General features: G+C 40.8%; 1 protein-coding gene and 1 non-coding gene across 9 annotated transcripts in view; both read left to right on the top strand.

Annotated features, from left to right (window-relative positions):
- The window catches only part of SIDT1 (SID1 transmembrane family member 1), a 103421-nt gene that overhangs the window by 62381 nt on the left and 22384 nt on the right, over nt 1-18656 (top strand). For 5 of the 8 annotated variants that reach the window (XM_061167198.1, XM_061167199.1, XM_061167201.1 and 2 more), the window contains 8 exons: nt 3353-3396; nt 11113-11184; nt 12517-12662; nt 13430-13503; nt 14517-14583; nt 16271-16344; nt 17730-17853; nt 18052-18169. In XM_061167198.1, the coding sequence (XP_061023181.1) occupies nt 3353-3396; nt 11113-11184; nt 12517-12662; nt 13430-13503; nt 14517-14583; nt 16271-16344; nt 17730-17853; nt 18052-18169 (719 nt within the window). The other 3 variants (XM_061167200.1, XM_061167205.1, XM_061167204.1) reach the window with 3 other exon arrangements.
- LOC133074259 (U6 spliceosomal RNA) lies at nt 1633-1739 on the top strand. Its single transcript, XR_009697112.1, has one exon. It is a non-coding gene; the product is annotated as a U6 spliceosomal RNA (small nuclear RNA).

Genomic DNA, 18656 nt, shown 5'->3' with positions numbered 1-18656 from the left:
TTTGTATTTTTAAAGACATTATCAAGAAAGTGAAAATACAACACAAAAAAATTGGAAAAAAAGTTTGCAAATCATATATCCATAATAGTCTAGTATCTACAACTATATTAAGAATCCTTCCAACCCAATGATAAAAAGAAAAATATCCCAATTTAAAAGGGCATTTTTTAATTAAATAGATGTTTCTCCAAAGAAAATATATAAATGGCCAATAAGCATATGAAAAGATGTTTAACATCATTAGCCATCAGGGAAATGCAAGTCAGACTACAATGAGATATCATATTATATCCACTAGGATGGTTACAATAAAAAATTTTACTGGAAAAATAACAAGAGTTGATAATGATGTCAGGGAAATGATAAACTTCTACATTGCTAGTGGGAATGTAAAATAGTTCCTGCTATCAAGTTGCAGTGGAAAACAGCTTTAAAAAAAAAGTTAAACATAGAGTTACCTCATACCAACCACTTCCATTCCTAGATATATACCCAAGAGAATTTAACACATATATCCACACAAAAACTTGCACACAAATATTCATAGTAGTGCTATTCATGATAGCCAAAATGTGGAAATAATCAAAGTGTACATCAAGTATAAACAAATAAACTTGGTATATCCATACAATAGATATGATTATCCAGCCATAAAAAGATTTTCAATGAGTGGTGCTGGGAAAACTGGACAGCTACATGTAAAAGAATGAAATTAGAACATTCTCTAACACTGTACACACACACACAAAAAAAACACTATAACAAATCAAACACTTAAATGTAAATCTGGACACTATAAAACTCAGAGAAAAAAAAAAAACTCAGAGAAAAACATAGGCAGAACATCCTTTAACATAAATTGCAGCAATCTATTTTTGATCCACCTCTTAGAGTAATGAAAATAAAAACAAAAATAAACAAACAGGGCCTAATTAAAAGCTTCTGCACAGCAAAGGAAACCCTAAAAAAGACAAAAAGACAACCCAGAGAATGGGAGAAAGTATTTGCAAATGAAGTGACCGAAAAGGGATTAATTCCCAAAATATACTAACAGCTCATGCAGCTCTATGTCCAAAAAAAAAAAACCCAATCAAAAAAATGGGCAGAAAATCTAAATAGACATTTCTCCAAAGAAGGCATGGAGATGGCCAGAAAGCACATGAACAGATGCTCAACATCACTATCAGAGAAATGCAAATCAAAATTACATACAGATATCACCACACACCAATCAGGATGGCTATCACCAAAGTTTACAAACAATAGGGACTTCCCTGCTGGTTCAGTGGTTGAGAATCCACCCTGCAATGCAACTAGGGATCAACACACATCAAACACCCTGGATATGTGTTTGATCCCTGGTTGAACAGAAGAGCAACTACGCCCCCACGTCACAATTACTAAGTCCATTCACCACAGCTAGAGAGTCTGCACTGCAGCGAAAGACCCCAAGTGCTGCAACTAAGACTCCAAGCTGTCAAATGAATGTTTTTTTTTAAGTTTACAAACAATAAATGCTGAAGACAGTTTGGAGAAAGGGGAACCCTCCTACACTGTTGGTGGGAATGTAAATTGATACAGTCATCATGGAGAACAGTATGCAAGTTCCTTAAACTAAAAATAGAACTACCAGTGCTCACTTGGGCAACACATATACTAAAACTGGAACAATACAGAGAAGATTAGCATGACCCCTGCGCAAGGATGACATGCAAATTCATGAAGTGTTCCATGTTTTTCCTTTTACATTTCTGTCTATACATTCTACTAATTTTTGAGAGTTTTATGTTGAAACACCAACTAAAAATCTTAATTTACCTACTTTAAGAAATAATTGTAGAGTAGCAATTCAATATTTATGTTTTCTTGTAAGTAATACAGGAAAAACAAAGATAAAATGCTTAATAAATATATTTTGAATAAAAAAAAAAAGAAATAATTGTAATATATAGTGGAACTATATGTAACTTTGTTCTATATTTTTGGAGTCTCTTATAAATGTGTTATCATACTTTCATAGTTTAAAAAATAAAGAAGAAAAAATAGAACTACCATATGATCCAGCAATCTCACTCCTCAGCATATATCCAGAGAAAATCATAATCTGAAAGGATATATGCACCCTGATGTTCATTGTAGCACTGTTTACAATAGCCAAAACATGGAAGCAACCTAAGTGTCCATCAACAGAGGGATGGAAAAAGAAGATATGGTGTGTGTGTGTGTGTGTGTGTGCGCGTGCGCGCGCGCACACAAACACACACACAGAGGAATATTATTCGGCCATGAAAATGAACAAAATAATGCCATTTGCAGTAACATGGAGGGACCTAGAGATTATCATACTAAGTCAGACCAAGAAAGACAAATATTATATGACATCACTCTTACATGGAATCTCATTTTTTAAAAAGATACAAATGAAACTCATTTACAAAACAGAAACAGACTTACAGATATCAAAAAGAAATTTCTGGTTATAAAGGGGGAAAGATAGAGTGGAGAGATAAATCAGGAGCTTGGGATGGACACACACATACTACTATACATAAGATAAATAATCAACAAGGACCTGCTGTATAACACAGGAAGCTCTACTCAATATTCTGTGATAATCCATATGAGAAAAGAACCTAAAAAAGAATGAATGTATGTATATGTGTAACTGAATCACTTTGCTGTACACCTGAATCTAGTACAACATTATAAATCAACTATACTCCAATAAAATTAAACATTTAAAAAAGACTTGTGTATTCATTCATGCTACCACACAGCATTATGCTAAGTGAGAGAAGCCAAAGAGACCACATACAATATAATTCCATTTATACATGAAATATCCAGAATAGGCAATTTTATAGCAGTAAAAAGTACATTAGTGGTTCCCCAGGACAGGGATAAATAGAGAATGGGGAGTGACCGCTATTGTTTGAGATTTCTTTGGGTGATGATGAAAATGTTCTGGACGTAGAGAATAGTGATGGTTGCCCAACTTTGTGAATATACTAAAATTGGTTGAATTGTGCACATTAAAGGATGAATTTTACGGCATGTGAATGATCTGAAAATAAACGAATGTGGAAATAAATGGCATGTATGTGCCTAGGTGTGGAATTGCTGGGTCGTATTGCATCTCTAGGTTTACCTTTTTGAGGAACTGCCAAATGGTTTTTCAAAGTGGCTGCTCCATTTTACAGTTCTACCAGCAGTGTGTCAGAGTTCCAATTTCTGTACCTCCAAAGGTCTGTTTGAGATCCCAGCAGAGAAATCTGCAACAAAGTCTATGGAAACAAACATAAAATGCTTAGGTTTTTGCTGTCTTAGGAACATGTGTATGTCTTGTCTGCAGGTTTCAGAGAAAATCCACTGATGGAAGCTTTGGTTCCAATGATGGTAAGGAAAACCCCTGGTTTCAATTCAAACTGATGTCAAGTAAAGATAACTGTTACTGGTACTTCTGTCTCTTTGACTTCTGTGATTTCCAAATCCTCTGTTGATTTCCATCCCTCCAGAGTAGTCTAATCTGTAGTCTTTCTACAGAAAGCAGAGCTAGTAAGAACCAATCATATAACACGGTATAAGTTTTGGGTGTACAACATGATTCTATACTTGTATAGACTGCAAAATGATCACCACTAGAAATCTAATTAACATCCATCACCACCAGTGAAGTTGCTTAGTCGTGTCTGACTCTTTGCGATCCCATGGACTGTAGCCTACCAGGCTCCTCCAACCATGCAATTTTCCAGGCAACAGTACTGGAGTGGGTTGCCATTTCTTTCTCCAGGGGATCTTCCCAACCCAAGGATTGAACCCTGGTCTCCTGCATTGCAGGCAGACGCTTTACCATCTGAGCTACCGGGGAAGCCCAAGATGATCCATCACTACACATAATTTTTTCTTGTGGTGAGAATTTTAAGATCAATTCTTTTAGCAACTTTCAAATATGCAGTACATTATTATTAACTCTAGTCACCATGTTGTACAGGACATCCCCAGGACTTATATTTTAAAACTGGAAGTTGTTACCTTTTATGTATCCTATTTTCTAAAAAGCCTAAATCAGCGTGAGTTACTTAGTGTTGACAAGATCAAGAAGGCTCTGAAAATTAGCTCAGAGCTAGAGGTACCCTTCAGATGGCAAGCAGAAATGGATGAGTGATCCAAAAATTAAATAAATAAAGATGCATCAGTTGGATTCATGTGGCTACAGGTAACAACAAAGTTTATCTCAAACATACTTAAACAATAAAGAGTGTCTCCTCTCCCTGAAAGTTGAGCAACAAGGTGGACTTCAGGATTCACTGAATCCAGTGGCTCAGGTCCTTTTGCTTGCCATTCCCCTGGTTCTGCTTTTCCCCTAGTGCTGGTGGTGAGGTAGGTCCTCACTGACAATGTCCAGAGGGAAGGACTTTTTCAGAAGCACCTAGAAGCTTCTTTCATGTTTCATTGGCCTAGAATGGATCATATACTTATTTCTAAACCAGTCACTGCAAAGGAATCTATTTACCTAAGATCAGTCAAGCCTGCTTATAGAATTAGGGTTAGGTCATCCTTCTCTAGGATCAGGGCTTCTCAAACTCAACATTATTGACACTACAGTCAGATGATTCTTTATTGTTGGGAGCTGCCCTGTACATTGTAGGATGTTTAACCACATCCTTCACCTCAATCTATTGGAATTCAATAATACACTCCCTCCTTGTGACAATAGAAAATATTCCCAGACATTGTCAAATGTCCTTTTGGGAGCAAAATGTTCTCCCTACTCCTACCCCCAACTGAGAATCACTGACTTAAAATGTGGGCTGCCAGGCACAGGTGAGAAGACAGGAACAAAATCCTAGCTTAGTTAGAAAATAAGAATGTTCATGCCAAAGGGCTTTGAAATTAGGAGGAAGTAAGGAACCTTTGTCGGAGGAGGCAATGGCACCCCACTCCAGTACTCTTGCCTGGAAAATCCCATGGACGGAGGAGCCTGGTAGGCTGTAGTCCATGGGGTCACGAAGAGTCGGACATGACTGAGCGACTTCACTTTCACTTTTCACTTTTATGCATTGGAGAAGGAAATGGCAACCCACTCCACTGTTCTTGCTTGGAGAATCCCAGGGATGGGGTCGCACAGAGTCGGACACTACTGAAGTGACTTAGCAGTAGCAAGGAACCTTTGTGGGCTTCCCATGTGGCGCTAGAGGTAAAGAACCTGCCTGCTGATGCAAGAGACATGGGTTCCATCCCTGGATCAGGAAGATCCCCTGGAGGAGGCATGGCAATCCACTCCAGTATTCTTGCCTGGAGAATCCCACGGACAGTGGAGTCTGGTGGGCTACAGTCCATAGGGTCACAAAGAGTCAGACACAACTGAAGCGACTGAGCACACATGCACGAAAGGGACCTTTGTCATGCAGAGAGGCTATGGGGAAAGACAGCACATGACCACTGGTGAGACAAGACTCAGGTGCTGCAAAAAAGAGCAGGGAAGACAATCTCCATCCGAGGAAAGAACCAGTTAGTGACTCTTAATCGTAGGAAGCAGATCACTGAGAAACCAGTCTGGAGCAAGAGACAAAAGCAAGTGAGGGATTTTACCTGTAGTCTAATGTGAGAGATTCACGGGAGGAAATTCTGGAGAAGAGCAAGGGTACAGAATGGCCAGGATCAGTGTGCCCACAGGAGCTACAGGAAGTTTAACTGAGCTCAGAGATACAGGAAGTGCCCTGGGGGCTAGAGCCTAGAAAAAAATGCTAGGAGCAGAGTCTGAAAGAGGGGATCCCACTAGACTTGGCCTGCTGGCTGCTTCAATCAATGTGGAGGTAGACATCAGAGGAACTGGGCCTGATGTTTTCACCTTAGGTGTGCCTGAGGTGGAGGATATGGAGCCAGGTCCCTACAATTCGCCAAATGGTTGGCAGCTCTTAATTATCGCACAGAGTCGGACACGACTGAAGCGACTTAGCAGCAGCAGCAGAATGGCTGCATTTGGAAAATCTGTTAGCTCCCCTGCTTTTGTTTTTCACTGATTTGTCCTGCAGTTTGTAAGTCTTATTTGAAAAATGTTGACACTGGCTTCAACTGAACTAAAAAAGCAAAAGAATTTCTTTCATACTTCATGGGAAGAAGAAGGAGATAAGACCCTGGAGCCCAGATGAAGTGGAAATAGTGTTTGTAAAGAGCAGCTTCGGGCGAGAAGGTTACTGATTACTGTGGTATGACTGGATGGATCCCATATTCTCCATTGTCACTTAAGACAGGGGCCTCTCTGGTAATCTGAGGGACACCAGGCAAGCCTCTGTGTCCTTCCTTCAAGGACAAAGGAGCCTGGCAGGCTACAGTCCATGGGTCACAGAGAGCCAGACACGACTGAGCAACTATCATTCTATCACTCAGGGACTCTGTCAGTGGAGAAACCCTACACTTCACATCACCGTTAAAGAGCCTGTACAGAAATCAGTTACCACCTCAAAAGAGAGACAGACGAAGCATAACTCACAGGCCTCTGGGACACATGCGCTGTCATCATGATGCTGCCTGCAGCCTAAGAAGGGGGTACTTTCTCAAGTAGGGGAGCTGGACAAACCTGACTAGTCTGTAGACTGAGGAACCAAATGACCAATCAGATCCTTCCCTGGATGGAGCTATTACTGAATCAGCCTCCCAGCAGACAGCAGGGTCCGGAAGGGAGAAGACAAGCAGTGTGCTGAGTGCAGACGATTCGGGAAACACAAGCCATCCTCAGAATCTGTGGTAACGGGTCTCAGGTTCTAGTATTGACTCTCCGATCGATTCCAAATTTCCTTGATTTTGCTTGCCTGTTTTTTTCTTCTAGAGGAATTTTAGTTTTACATCCTTGAAAAGATGAGTGGCCTTCCTTATTTTCTCCTCAACTTTTGGCATATTAATACAACATGACACCAGCTGGAATAGGTAGCCAACTGGCATAAAAATGAAACCTTACAGCAGCTCATTCACATCATTTCCAACTCCTTCTTAGCTTCCAACCTTCTAAGGCTAGAGATAGACGCATGCAGGACAGTTATAAATGTGAAGTCCCTGAAAGAGTCAAGCCTGCTCAAAAAGAAATGAAGTTTTTCTCCTCACATGGAGCAATTAACATAAAAGGCAGGCAAGCAAGCATATCCTATTCTAAGTTAGCAAAGCAGACAGATGGCAAAGGGCTCACGTGTAAAGAAAAACATACCAGAACAAGTTTCCTCATTAAGATGAGCTCATTCACAACTTTATATGTTTGCTTATTCCCAGCCAGAACATCTCAGTCTGTCCTATAAACTGGTATATTGTGTTTAATTCTGCTTTCTATATACCATATAGTTAAACAGAAATATGGCTTGCCTTCTGGGAGCATCAATCACATTTGAAATTTGGGAGGCAGTGCTTTGGTTCTTGCATTTCTAGACATTAGAAAAGTTAACAGAATATTGTTATCCCATGTTGGCCAGTCTCCTATTTAATTGTGCATATAAAAGTGTACAGATTTGGAACAATTGTACTTCATATGAAAATTCTGATGCTCTTGTCCATCACAGAACTGTTGGTGTTGTGGTTGCTTTGGAGTGCAAGGGACTGGGGACTATACTGAAACCAGGTCCTGCTCAACTGTGAGCCAGAGTAGAGTGCAGAAATCATCCAAGTCTGAACAAACTTACACAGCTGGCTTCTTCTTTTTAGTGAAGTTGTTGCCTAACAAAACAGTGATTGTTTTTGTTTGCACTCTTGCTTTGATTTTAGTTTTCGCATTTTTTTTTTTTTTTTTTTTTTGCCTCTTTTGATCACATACACAAAAACCCTTTGCCTCCCACAGACCACTTCAACCCCCCACCACAGTGGAACTCAAGCATTATCCTACACATTCATCTCTTTCCCGTACCAGAGGGCTTCCTAGGAACAGAAAAGACCCGAAATTCTGCAGTTTATGATTTTAGTATCATTTTCACTATTTTCACATGTAATATTTTTTTAAAGTACACTGTAAACAAGGACCTAAGTTAATGATTAAAAGAAGGGAATTTAGGCTTGAAAAGAGAAAAATGTGAAAGATACTAAGGGAAATGTGAAAGTTACATCACCTAAGGAAGAGACCAGAATGGTGGTTTCTTTGACAGTCGCCTGCCCCTCTCCCCACACACATACACAATGACCTTGATAAAAAGAACACACTATAAGGAATTACAGGCAAACAGCAGCAGCCCATCTAAAAAACAAATATTGTGCTTAGGTACCTTTTTTGAACATATGAGTGGAAATGCAAATGTGCCTCAATTCCTTGTCTCTTTTGAAAAATGAGCACTATAAAAGCAACACACTCACTGCCAGTTATTCATATGTTAAAGGAAAATCCCTTCCTTTTTTTTCAATTAAGAAGATAAATTTTAACTGAGATCAGTGCAATGAACCATTATCTATCCACTATCTAAGTGATTCGGGACAAATGACTTGATCTGTGAGTGCCTCCTTTTTGTCATCTTTAAAATGGTGATAGTACCAGCCCAGGTGGGATGCACGAGACAAGTGCTCCGGCCTGGTGCACTGGGAAGACCCAGAGGAATCGGGTGGAGAGGGAGGTGGGAGGGGGGATCGGGATTGGGAATACATGTAAATCCATGGCTGATTCATATCAATGTATGACAAAACCCACTGGAAAAAAAAATAATAAAAGTAAAAATAAATAAATAAATAAATAAAATGGTGATAGTAATAGTACCCATGTCACAAGGTTATTGAAAAATTAAAAAGAATGAATTCTTGGAAAGAACTTAAAAGAGTGTCTGACACACACTACTGTCACCACTGCTGCCTAATGTTTATCACAACCTGTGTGCCAGACACTCTACGTGCGGCAGCAGTAGTGACAGTAGTTGTAGCAGTAGCCACCGCAGCAATGGTACAGAAGCCTTAGGAGCAGTCCTAGCGGTAATAGTACTTGTTACCCTCAATAGTGGCAGCAGCAAAGCGCTCTGCCCAAATACAGCCAAATCTGTCCTTGGCCAAAGAGAGTCGGTCAAACTGTACATGGCATCTTCCCATAATACTCTTACTGTGCTCAAAAGATTTAATCTCTCACTCTTGAGAGTCTGAAAGTAACCTGTTTCTTTGCCTTGAAGTTGGATAAAAAGCACAGATGGTGTTGATACCATGTTACATATTTATGGGTAAGCCCAAGAAAAGCCAAGGAACATCTACTATCTCTAAATAGTAAGAACTATATCAAGGAGTCCCAAGCCTAGGAACAATGCCAAGGTCCATTGTGAGAGTCCTGGGAATTGCCTTGCCTGCCAGGAATGTTGCATTAGCCAGAGGCCTTGCTGTCCAACTGAGCTGGCTCTTGGCTAGGCTACCAAAAGGAGGGAGGAAATTGAGTCTCCAAGGCTATTGATTTGTTCACTGGTTAAATGTTTAGAACTTAGGATTTAGTTATTTTTCTCCATGGAGGAAAGGAATAGGCCCACAGAGAGTAAAAACATGATGAAGCCTACAGATTGGCTCCCCAAACTATGAATGTTTTTACTGTCCACCAGTGGGAATGAAGTTTGAAAGCTGGATGAAAAGAACTGATTGTGACAAACAATTAATTGTCTGAGGCTTTTGGTTCTTTTACATGTGTTGCAAACTGTAGCATTAATGTAAAGAATTACAGATGATCTTTTCAAAGAAGAAATGGAAATATATTTGCAATGAGAATATAGAATATCTTACATGTCTTCACTGAAAATAGATTTCTCTGCAAAAGTACAAGACACTGACCAGTTAACTCACAGACTTCTTCACCTGTAGTGTGATACAAGCAATCTCACCTCTCAGGAAGAAGACACATGATGGAAATTCCCACCAGCCTGACAATATCCCAGATCCTGACAAAGCTTAGGAGGCAGCAGAGAAATGTTCTCTGGTGTCTTCACAGATGATTGTAGCCCCCGGAAATATTGTGGCACTAAGTCAGAGTCAGAGAGACGGCATAGATGCCTGCATCCTTTTTTCTGTTCTTTTGTTCAGCTCCTCCTAATTCTCATAAGTGGATAAACTCAATGGGATAGCATCTTTTCAAATAACCAGTGAGAAGCTTAGGAGGCAGTTTTCTCTGGGGCTTTCCAAACCTCACTGGAGTAGTTTGAGGAGCACCATCTTAGAAATATTTTTCTCTCACTGCCAACAGCCATTTGACAACAGACACACCTATTATATCTCTGAAAAAAAGTGAAAATGTTCACCACTCAGTCGTGTCCAACTCTTTGCGACCCCATGGACTGCAGCCTGCCAGGGCCTTCTGTCCATGGGATTTCCCAGGCAAGCATACTGGAATGGGTTGCCATTCCCTTCTCCAGGGGAATCTTCCTGACCCAGGGATCGAACCCAAGTCTCCTGCATTGCAGGTGGATCCTTTACTGTCTGAGCCACCAGGGAAGTCCATTCCATCTCTGTGTTATGACCCAAATAACCCATATTCCTGTACATAGTTCACTCTTGTTTGTTCCAAGGAGTGCAGTAATTTCTTTCCTGTCAGGGCTAATCCTACCTACAGTTAGGGTACTGCTAATGGCTGTGACAAATAAACCTCTGAATTACAGTGCCTGAATCATAGAAATTTATTTCTGGTGTTTGTGTTCAGTGGTGACCTTTCTCACAGTGATTCCAAGACCCACACTCCTTGTGATTCTGCAATATTGTTAGGCAGGAATCAGCAACATTTCTTTTCTGGAAAGTGCCAAATAGTAAATATTTCAGGCTCTGCAGGCCATGGAGTCTCTGTCAACTGCTCCTCTTTGCCTTGGTAGCTAAAAGTAGCCATAGCCAGACTCAAATGAGTGGTTGTGTTCTGGTAGAGCCTTATATACACTTAAAATCTAAAATTTCACCTGTCATAAAATAATATTGCTTTTCTGATTTTCCTCCAACCATTTAAAAAATTTAAAACCATTTCTAGTTTAAGGGTCATGCAGGAACGGGTGGCGAACTACATTTGGCCTCCATACCATAAAATTGACCTGAAGGCTCCTTATATTAGAGTGAAAAGACAATCAAACTATTTAAAGTTGTGTCCTTTCATTCTAGCAACTAGACACAAAGCGTTTGCCTCTTTGTTTTTTTTTTTAACAGGCTCTGGAAATATGTCGGTGTCAAATCCCATTGCTGCCAGTACCCCTGAAGGGAGCAATTACGGGGCAATAGGTATTTTTACAATGAGTCCATTCATGGAAGTGTCTCCTGATTCTCCCAAGAATAGGATACAAGTGGCCCTCCAGCCACTAATAACTGTGAAAGTGGGCAAGGTAGTCATTGTATAAGATTAATTGACTGGGTGATCTGGAGTTTTCCTTCCAGCTTTTTTTCTGGTTCTATTGATCTGTTTCTTGAGTCTACTAGCCACATTCAAGCAGAATTTTCTGTACCATTGCTGTCAACTCCTGTGGGGTTTTTTTCATACCCAGCCTGAGTTTAGGGTGTGGAAAATGCATCAAAAGTCTGATGTCAGGGAGCCCAACATCAATTGACCGATTGTTTCATCCTCAGGTTTCAGTGGAGTAAGGGCGCTCAGAAGATGAGGCTGTGCAGCAGGTGAACATGACTGAAGCCTAGCAATCCTCCATTTGGGCTAACTTCATAATTGAACCTGCTCACTAACACCCAGTCATTCATATGGCAACCCTCAGGCTGGTTAAGTGGCCTTAAGGGGACAGAATTCTGATCCCTGTCCTGTTAGCATTGGAGGGCATTGATGCTTCCACATACTTCTATGATGCTTACAGGTCTATGAATGGTATGCTTTAAGCTGTCAGTATAGAGGGGCTGGGAATCCTGTATTCCTGCCCTGTTATTCTGTAACTTTGAGAAGCATGTGGGCTCAGTGCCGGAGGCTTATTTCTGGCTCTGCAAGAATAGGGTTTTGTCGTTTTGTTTTTTTTTTCTTTAACCATCTGAACAGAAGAAATAAAAGTGGAAGGTAGGCTTGGCTCATGTGCTCATTAAGCTGCACAAATTCCCATCTGCTCTCGGAAACATTCACAGGAGCACAAGGATTCTTCCTGAGAATGTGGTTTCCATTATATAATCACAGATACAGCATGTGAGGGATTTCAGTGTACAAATACCTTATCCATGAGAAATATATAGCTGCTGGATATGTGGGTGCTTACATATACATGTGGTAGATGCTATACATAAGTTCATGCATGTGTATGTTTATATATTTATGTTCATGTTTCAAAATATGAAACATGAAATATAAGCATATTATCTTTGCATCTAAAGAGTTAATAGAGCAGATGCCTTTATATTTTGTATTTAGCCCTAGAAACAGGTGATTTAAATATAAAAATAGGAGACAAGGAAAATCAGAAGTCCATTGAGGAAGAATTGAGAGAACATGTGTTGTGGGTAAGGAGTTGGTTTTACCAACATAACGTGTCCTAGAATGAGTCAGCACTGTGCTTTTTGCAAAGAGAGATGCGTTCCACGGGTTCTTCTCAGCTTGGGAAGGCAGAAGAGTCTCCTCTGTTTCAGATGAGTCAAGCTCCAGTCCTGGCAGACAAATGTCCTCCTCTGATGGTAGACAGCCATGCCAGTCAGACACTGACAGCTCTGTGGAGGAAAGTGACTTTGACACCATGCCAGACATTGAGAGTGATAAGAACATCATCCGCACCAAGGTACCTCTCTCTGCCTGGCCATACCCTCCAGAGGACAGAAAGTTCAGGAGTCAAATACAACTTCAACAATGCCTCAATTGCCTTTATTATATTTATATATATATATATTTTTTTTTTTTTTCTTCAGGGGAAGTCAAATTTCTCAGGGGGCTTTTTAGATAAAGCTTAACTACCTACTAAAAGCAATACTCAGTTAATTAACACTCCTTTCTGGAGGGAAAAAGTGACAGCAGTATAGAGAACAGAGCACTAAAATGCTCACGGATCTGAAGTGGCTGATTATGGACAAAAATGAGGAAGGGTTCCAACCAGGTGGAGGAAAAGATTCCACTGAAGGGTGTACTTGGAAAAATTCCCTGGTTCCAGACATAAAATGCTTCAGGAGTAAAAGCTCATTTCTTTCTGACTCATATGTATCAGATTATGTTGTACCCAGTAAGCGACATGAAGGTGAATGGCATGGTTTCAACTCTGTAATTCAAGAATCACACAGTGGGCATCTCTGAAAACTGGGAAATCAATTCTTGAGATTTAAGAAGCATTCAAGATTCCCAATGGGTTTCTCACATCAGCCAGTTTCCCTAAAGCCAAGGGAAATACTAGGATTTTTAAAGGCATCCTAGGAAAAGCAAAATTACGAGAAAAGTCTTGTTTAATAATTGTAATCCCTAATGAGGGATTAAACTGAAATGTGTAAAGCTCTTCTTTGTATTTTATGCAAGAAATCCAAGTACAGTTTTGCATTCTCTTTTTACTTGGCATCCCAGGTGTTCCTTTACCTGTCAGATCTGTCCAGGAAGGACCGAAGAATTGTCAGCAAAAAGTATAAGATTTATTTTTGGTGAGTAGATGACGAGAAGGACTATGGCTCTCTTTAGTAAAATTAAAATTTTCTTTGTAAAAGCCACAGTGACTTATGTGATCCATATAAGTGACCAAATCACACGTTTTGGTGTTTACTGAGATACACATATAGGTGTTTAAAGGGTTTAAGCCACAATGCATAGGAAAAACAGACAAAACACAATCAAAGGCAACCAGTCCTAAGTGAAATACATACAAAGTATAAATAAGAACAGTAGTGGAATCCCGTGTTTTTAGGGACACATTAAATCCTCTTCCAGGAAGATACTAAAACCATCTTCCAAGAGGCATGTTAAACTGGAATCATTCCCTCTTCTCTCATCAGGACTTACCCTTAGGAGAGCCAGTGATTTCTGGGATGAGACTCCTACAGCACCTCAGGGTAACTAGAAATCACCCTGAGGCAAGATGATACCATCAGCCAATGATAAAGAGACCTGTGATAAATAGACCACACAGAGGCAGCCTTCTTCCAGGCAGAAAGCCTGAGGTGCCTGGCCGGGTCCCCTCTTTTCCCTCAGAAACCCCCGACTGACAGTGTGACAATTCCTCTCATTCTTTTCTTTGGAAGGATGACCTTTTACTTGGACATGGATGCTAGAGGGAAATAAGAGCCAGCCAGTGGGGGTCACGTGGAACTCCATAGCATAGTGGGACCAGCGTTTTGGAACTAGGAGGTAGCTAAGAGAGCCACATTCCCTTCATGTGATCCATCACCCATTACCTACTCTCTGATCATTTTTAATCTAATGATATCCTAAAGAGATAGGCCTTTATTGATAGTTTCGTTAAACCAGAAGTATTATTTACCCTGTTATGCAAATGATTGTATGAGAGAAAGTTTGGAGAAATAGGAACCATGTAATCAGTTTCTAATCACTTTTGTGAGTTAAGTAGGCAGTTATGGGTGGAAAGATTGAAAAAATAAAAGAGCAAAAATTCCATTGTTAATTTGGAAATAACCATTTCTGGTTCCTTTTGTCTGCATAGGAACATCATTACCATTGCTGTGTTTTATGCACTGCCTGTGATCCAACTGGTTATCACCTACCAAACAGTAAGTGTTGCCTCAAACCCCCGAATCCCAGCTTTCATACAACAGAGAAAGATCTTTGCTATAATTCACAGAGAAAGATATAAAGAGCTCTGCCCAAGAATTAATTTCTCATTTGGATTCCCACAGGATTTCTCCATTGAGAAATCCAGTCGTCTTTGACTGAGCTTTATATCTAGTTCCCCAATGTTTTATCACAGACCTCTTGTATCACTTTGTCTACCAATCTGAAATTATTACCTTGCACTCATTTAGTCTTGGTATCTATCAGCTATGTCTATTGTTTAACCAGTCTGAACTTTTGATCATCGTGGGATGATGGGTAAAGTTTCAGACCAAAACAAAGAAACCTGATATCTAATTTAGCCAGTGTCCCGGCTGTAAAAATATTTTACAATATTTTTTGTAAAAGTAAGAACAGCTTCACTAATAAAATATTAAAAGAAAAGGAAATATAAAATAAATAATAAACAAACAAAGGACTTTCCTAGTGGCACAGTGGATAGAAATCCACCTGCCAATGCAGGGGACACGAGTTTGATCCCTGGTGTGGGAAGATCCCACATGCCACAGAATAACTAAGCCTGTGTGCCACAACTTCTGAGCCTGTGCTCTAGAGCCCATGCTCCACAACAAGGGAAGCTACCACAATGAGCAGCCCACGCACCACAAGTAGAGAGTAGCCCCCACTAGCTGCAACTAGAGAAAGCCCACATGCAGCAACAAAGACCCTTTGCAATAAAGAATAAATGAATAGATTTTGCAAAGGCAATCAAGAATTAAAACAAAAACAATAATTAAAACAGCTTAAGAATCCCCACTGCACCCCACGTTTGATCTTGTCTAGGATCAAAGACACATGAAAAAGCCCATTTAGAATAGCACCAGGTTAAAGGTATTTCTAATACAATGGCTCTCAAATTTTGTTGTGTGTTCAAATCATCTGTGAGATTTTTTAAAATACCAGTGTCCAAGCTGTACCCCACAGCAGTTAGATCAGAGTGGAATCAGGATCAATATTGATGAAACTCCTTGTGATTCCAATATACACCCACATTTGAGAGTCAACAGTTTAATAATATTTCACCAATTCCATACTTAATACGTGATGAGGACAAGGACTTTATAAGGTTTGAGCACCACGATTTATACTCTAAATATTCTCTGAATACTTTGGGGCTCTGTCAGAAGATACAGCTATCCTGTGGTCTAGGAAGGTTCTTAATGATAGTGATAATATGGAAAACTGACGACATATCTCCTTATGTCCACCTGCCCTGCGGTTTTCAATTCAATGCAAAGGATGGGACAGCTGTTTACACTCCCAGGATTCATCTAGAAAATAGGATGTACTGTTTCAGTCCTGATAGGCAGGCCCCAATGTTAGCATCCTTTCTGAATCCTTTTACAATGAGAACAAAGGAAATGTTTTCAGTTGAATTCTGCCTTGCTACATAATGAGGGACACAGAATATTTCAGTTCAAAGCAAGATGGTAGCATTTAAAGGAAATGTGTCTGTACCGTGTAAAGGCTGGAGATAATGACTCATCCCCTGTTGAGAAGGAGCACTGGTTACACTGTAAATCTCTGACAGTTGATCACTGCAAGCACTGGGGTCTGCTTTCTGTGATTTCAGGCTCAGGGGATGGAGGCAGACAGCATCTCCTCTTCTCGCTCTTGCTTTTACAGGTTGTCAACGTCACTGGCAACCAGGATATCTGCTACTATAACTTCCTCTGTGCTCACCCCTTGGGTTTCTTGAGGTAAGCCCAGTCCTCTGGTTGCCCATGAGGCAATGAGAGATGCCTTTTTGTGTAATGTGGTGTGGAATGTGTATTTTTAAAAAATACTAGAAACAATTGTAGGAAACTACCTCAATCAAAAAGTAAGTGTGGGACCCCATGGACTATATAGCCCCTCAGGCTCCTCTGTCCATGGAATTTCCCAGGCAAGAATACTAGAGTGGGCTTGCCATTTTTTTATCCAGGGGATCTTCCCTACCCAGGATTGAACCTGGGTCTTCTGCATTTCAGACAGATTTGTTACCACGTGAGCCACCAGGGAAGCCCTAATCAAGGGTAAACAGGAATGAAATCAAGGATTTGAGACTAGGTATTCCTCTCCCACTCCTGTATGGCGGGGGAGGAGCTCAGGAAACAGCACTAAGAATAATCTGCTAAGGAGAAGGTGGGATGTGTTTGAAAATATCAGGTCCCTAGCTGTGATGACCCTTGTCTATGGGCATGAGCTGCAAATACATTCAATCCACTAAACAACCTCATGAGACAGATATGATTATTATTACCACTGTTTTTTTTTTAATTTAGTAGTTTTATTGCTATTTTTAAGGAGATTATTTTTAATTATTATTATCATTAAAAAATTATTTTCTTGGCTGCACTGCACAGCATTGGGATCTTAGTTCCCTGGCCAGGGATCAAACCCATGCCCCCTGCATTGGCAGTGTGGAGCCTTAACCACTGGATCACCAGAGAAGTCTCATTACCCCCATTTTTAGATAAAGATATTAAGGCTTAGTTAGAAAGGCAAGGACTCACAGAAGCTCCCTCAACTGTGAGTGATGTTGGGCCTCATAGCTGGACCTGTTGCTCCCAAGGCTGTGCTCCATCCTCCAGAACATGGTGAAGTGGAAAGAGGGATTTTCCTGGCAATTGGGAGCCTGGCTTCTTCATCCAGAATGAACTAGTCTCAGTTTTCTGAAAGAAATCTGCTGACTGTGACCAGTTGATACTTATCCTGAAATTCACAGTTACAGAGCTGAATATTGACATAAAACATGGGTCCATGTATTTGAATTCACTCTTGCAACTAGCTGAATGGCCCAGCTACCCATCTGCAGAATAGCTCTCTTTCCTAGGATTCATTCCCTGCCAGTGCCATCGGGACAAGAGAGGATCAATGGGTGTCAGTGAGGCTGAACAGGCATTCCTGGGAGGAAATGGACACATTATCACAGGCTAAGCAAAGCATCCTAACATGGAGTTAGGACAAAGATGCTCTCTGATGATTTTCAGTCCCGAAGTCTCATGGAAAGTTTATTGGTAGAAAACACTCGCTCCTCCATGCCTTCGTTCAGTCTCTGAAGCTCTCAGATGTCTTGACTCCCTCACTGTCTCTATCTCCTTAGTGCCTTCAACAACATTCTCAGTAACCTGGGCCATGTGCTCCTGGGCTGCCTCTTCCTGCTGATAGTCTTGCACCGGGATATTCTCCATCGAAAAGCTCTAAAAGCCAAGGATATCTTTGCTGTGGTGAGTAGAGGGCAGGTAGAGGGAGGTGGGAGCTAGGAAGGGTTATGGTTCCAAGCAGGATCTGCAAGTAGGAGGGACATCTGATGTGATGATGGATCATGTGTAAGGGACCACACAGGGCGAGAGCATGGGTGCTGGGTTCAGTGGCAAAATCACTAATGAGGATCTTCCCACTGACCATGCTTCCTGCTTTTTCAGGAGTACGGGATTCCCAAACACTTCGGTCTCTTCTATGCCATGGGCATTGCACTGATGATGGAAGGGGTGCTCAGTGCTTGTTACCACGTCTGCCCCAATTACTCCAACTTCCAGTTCGGTAATCACAATTTATATCAGCTACACAGATCTGAGGTATAGGAGTCTTATCCTGGGACTCTCTCAAAAATGCCAATCTCGTAACTGCAAGGATTAAATGACATTTACGTGTACTGAAGTGATCAGAGGGTACCTCTCCTCAGGGCATGATTTTCCCACATTGTATTATTTTTTCTCCCTGACCACATTTTATCGACTAGAAAGCACTGAACACTGAGTATTGATCTCATGGCTAGGTCTGCAGGTAGGCAGTGGGTTAGGTGTCAGGCAGCAGGTCATGTAGATCTACCAACAAGGCATCTAGAAATCTCCCTCAATGTAGCTTGGCTTAACTTAGCAGTTTGCCTGCTTTGGGTTGAAAGTAATTTAAAAAAAATCCAACTCTAATCGGATTAAATAACCAGTATATTTATCAGCACAAATCCAGCGGTGGCCCTGGCTCCACTGCTCTGTGACCACCCGCCTTGGCTGCACCCAGACTGCATGTT

The sequence above is a fragment of the Dama dama genome, chromosome 19, assembly GCF_033118175.1.
Source record: "Dama dama isolate Ldn47 chromosome 19, ASM3311817v1, whole genome shotgun sequence".
NCBI lineage: Eukaryota > Metazoa > Chordata > Mammalia > Artiodactyla > Cervidae > Dama > Dama dama.
Note: the sequence above shows the minus strand (reverse complement) of the source record. Positions and strands in the feature narration are given on the sequence as shown.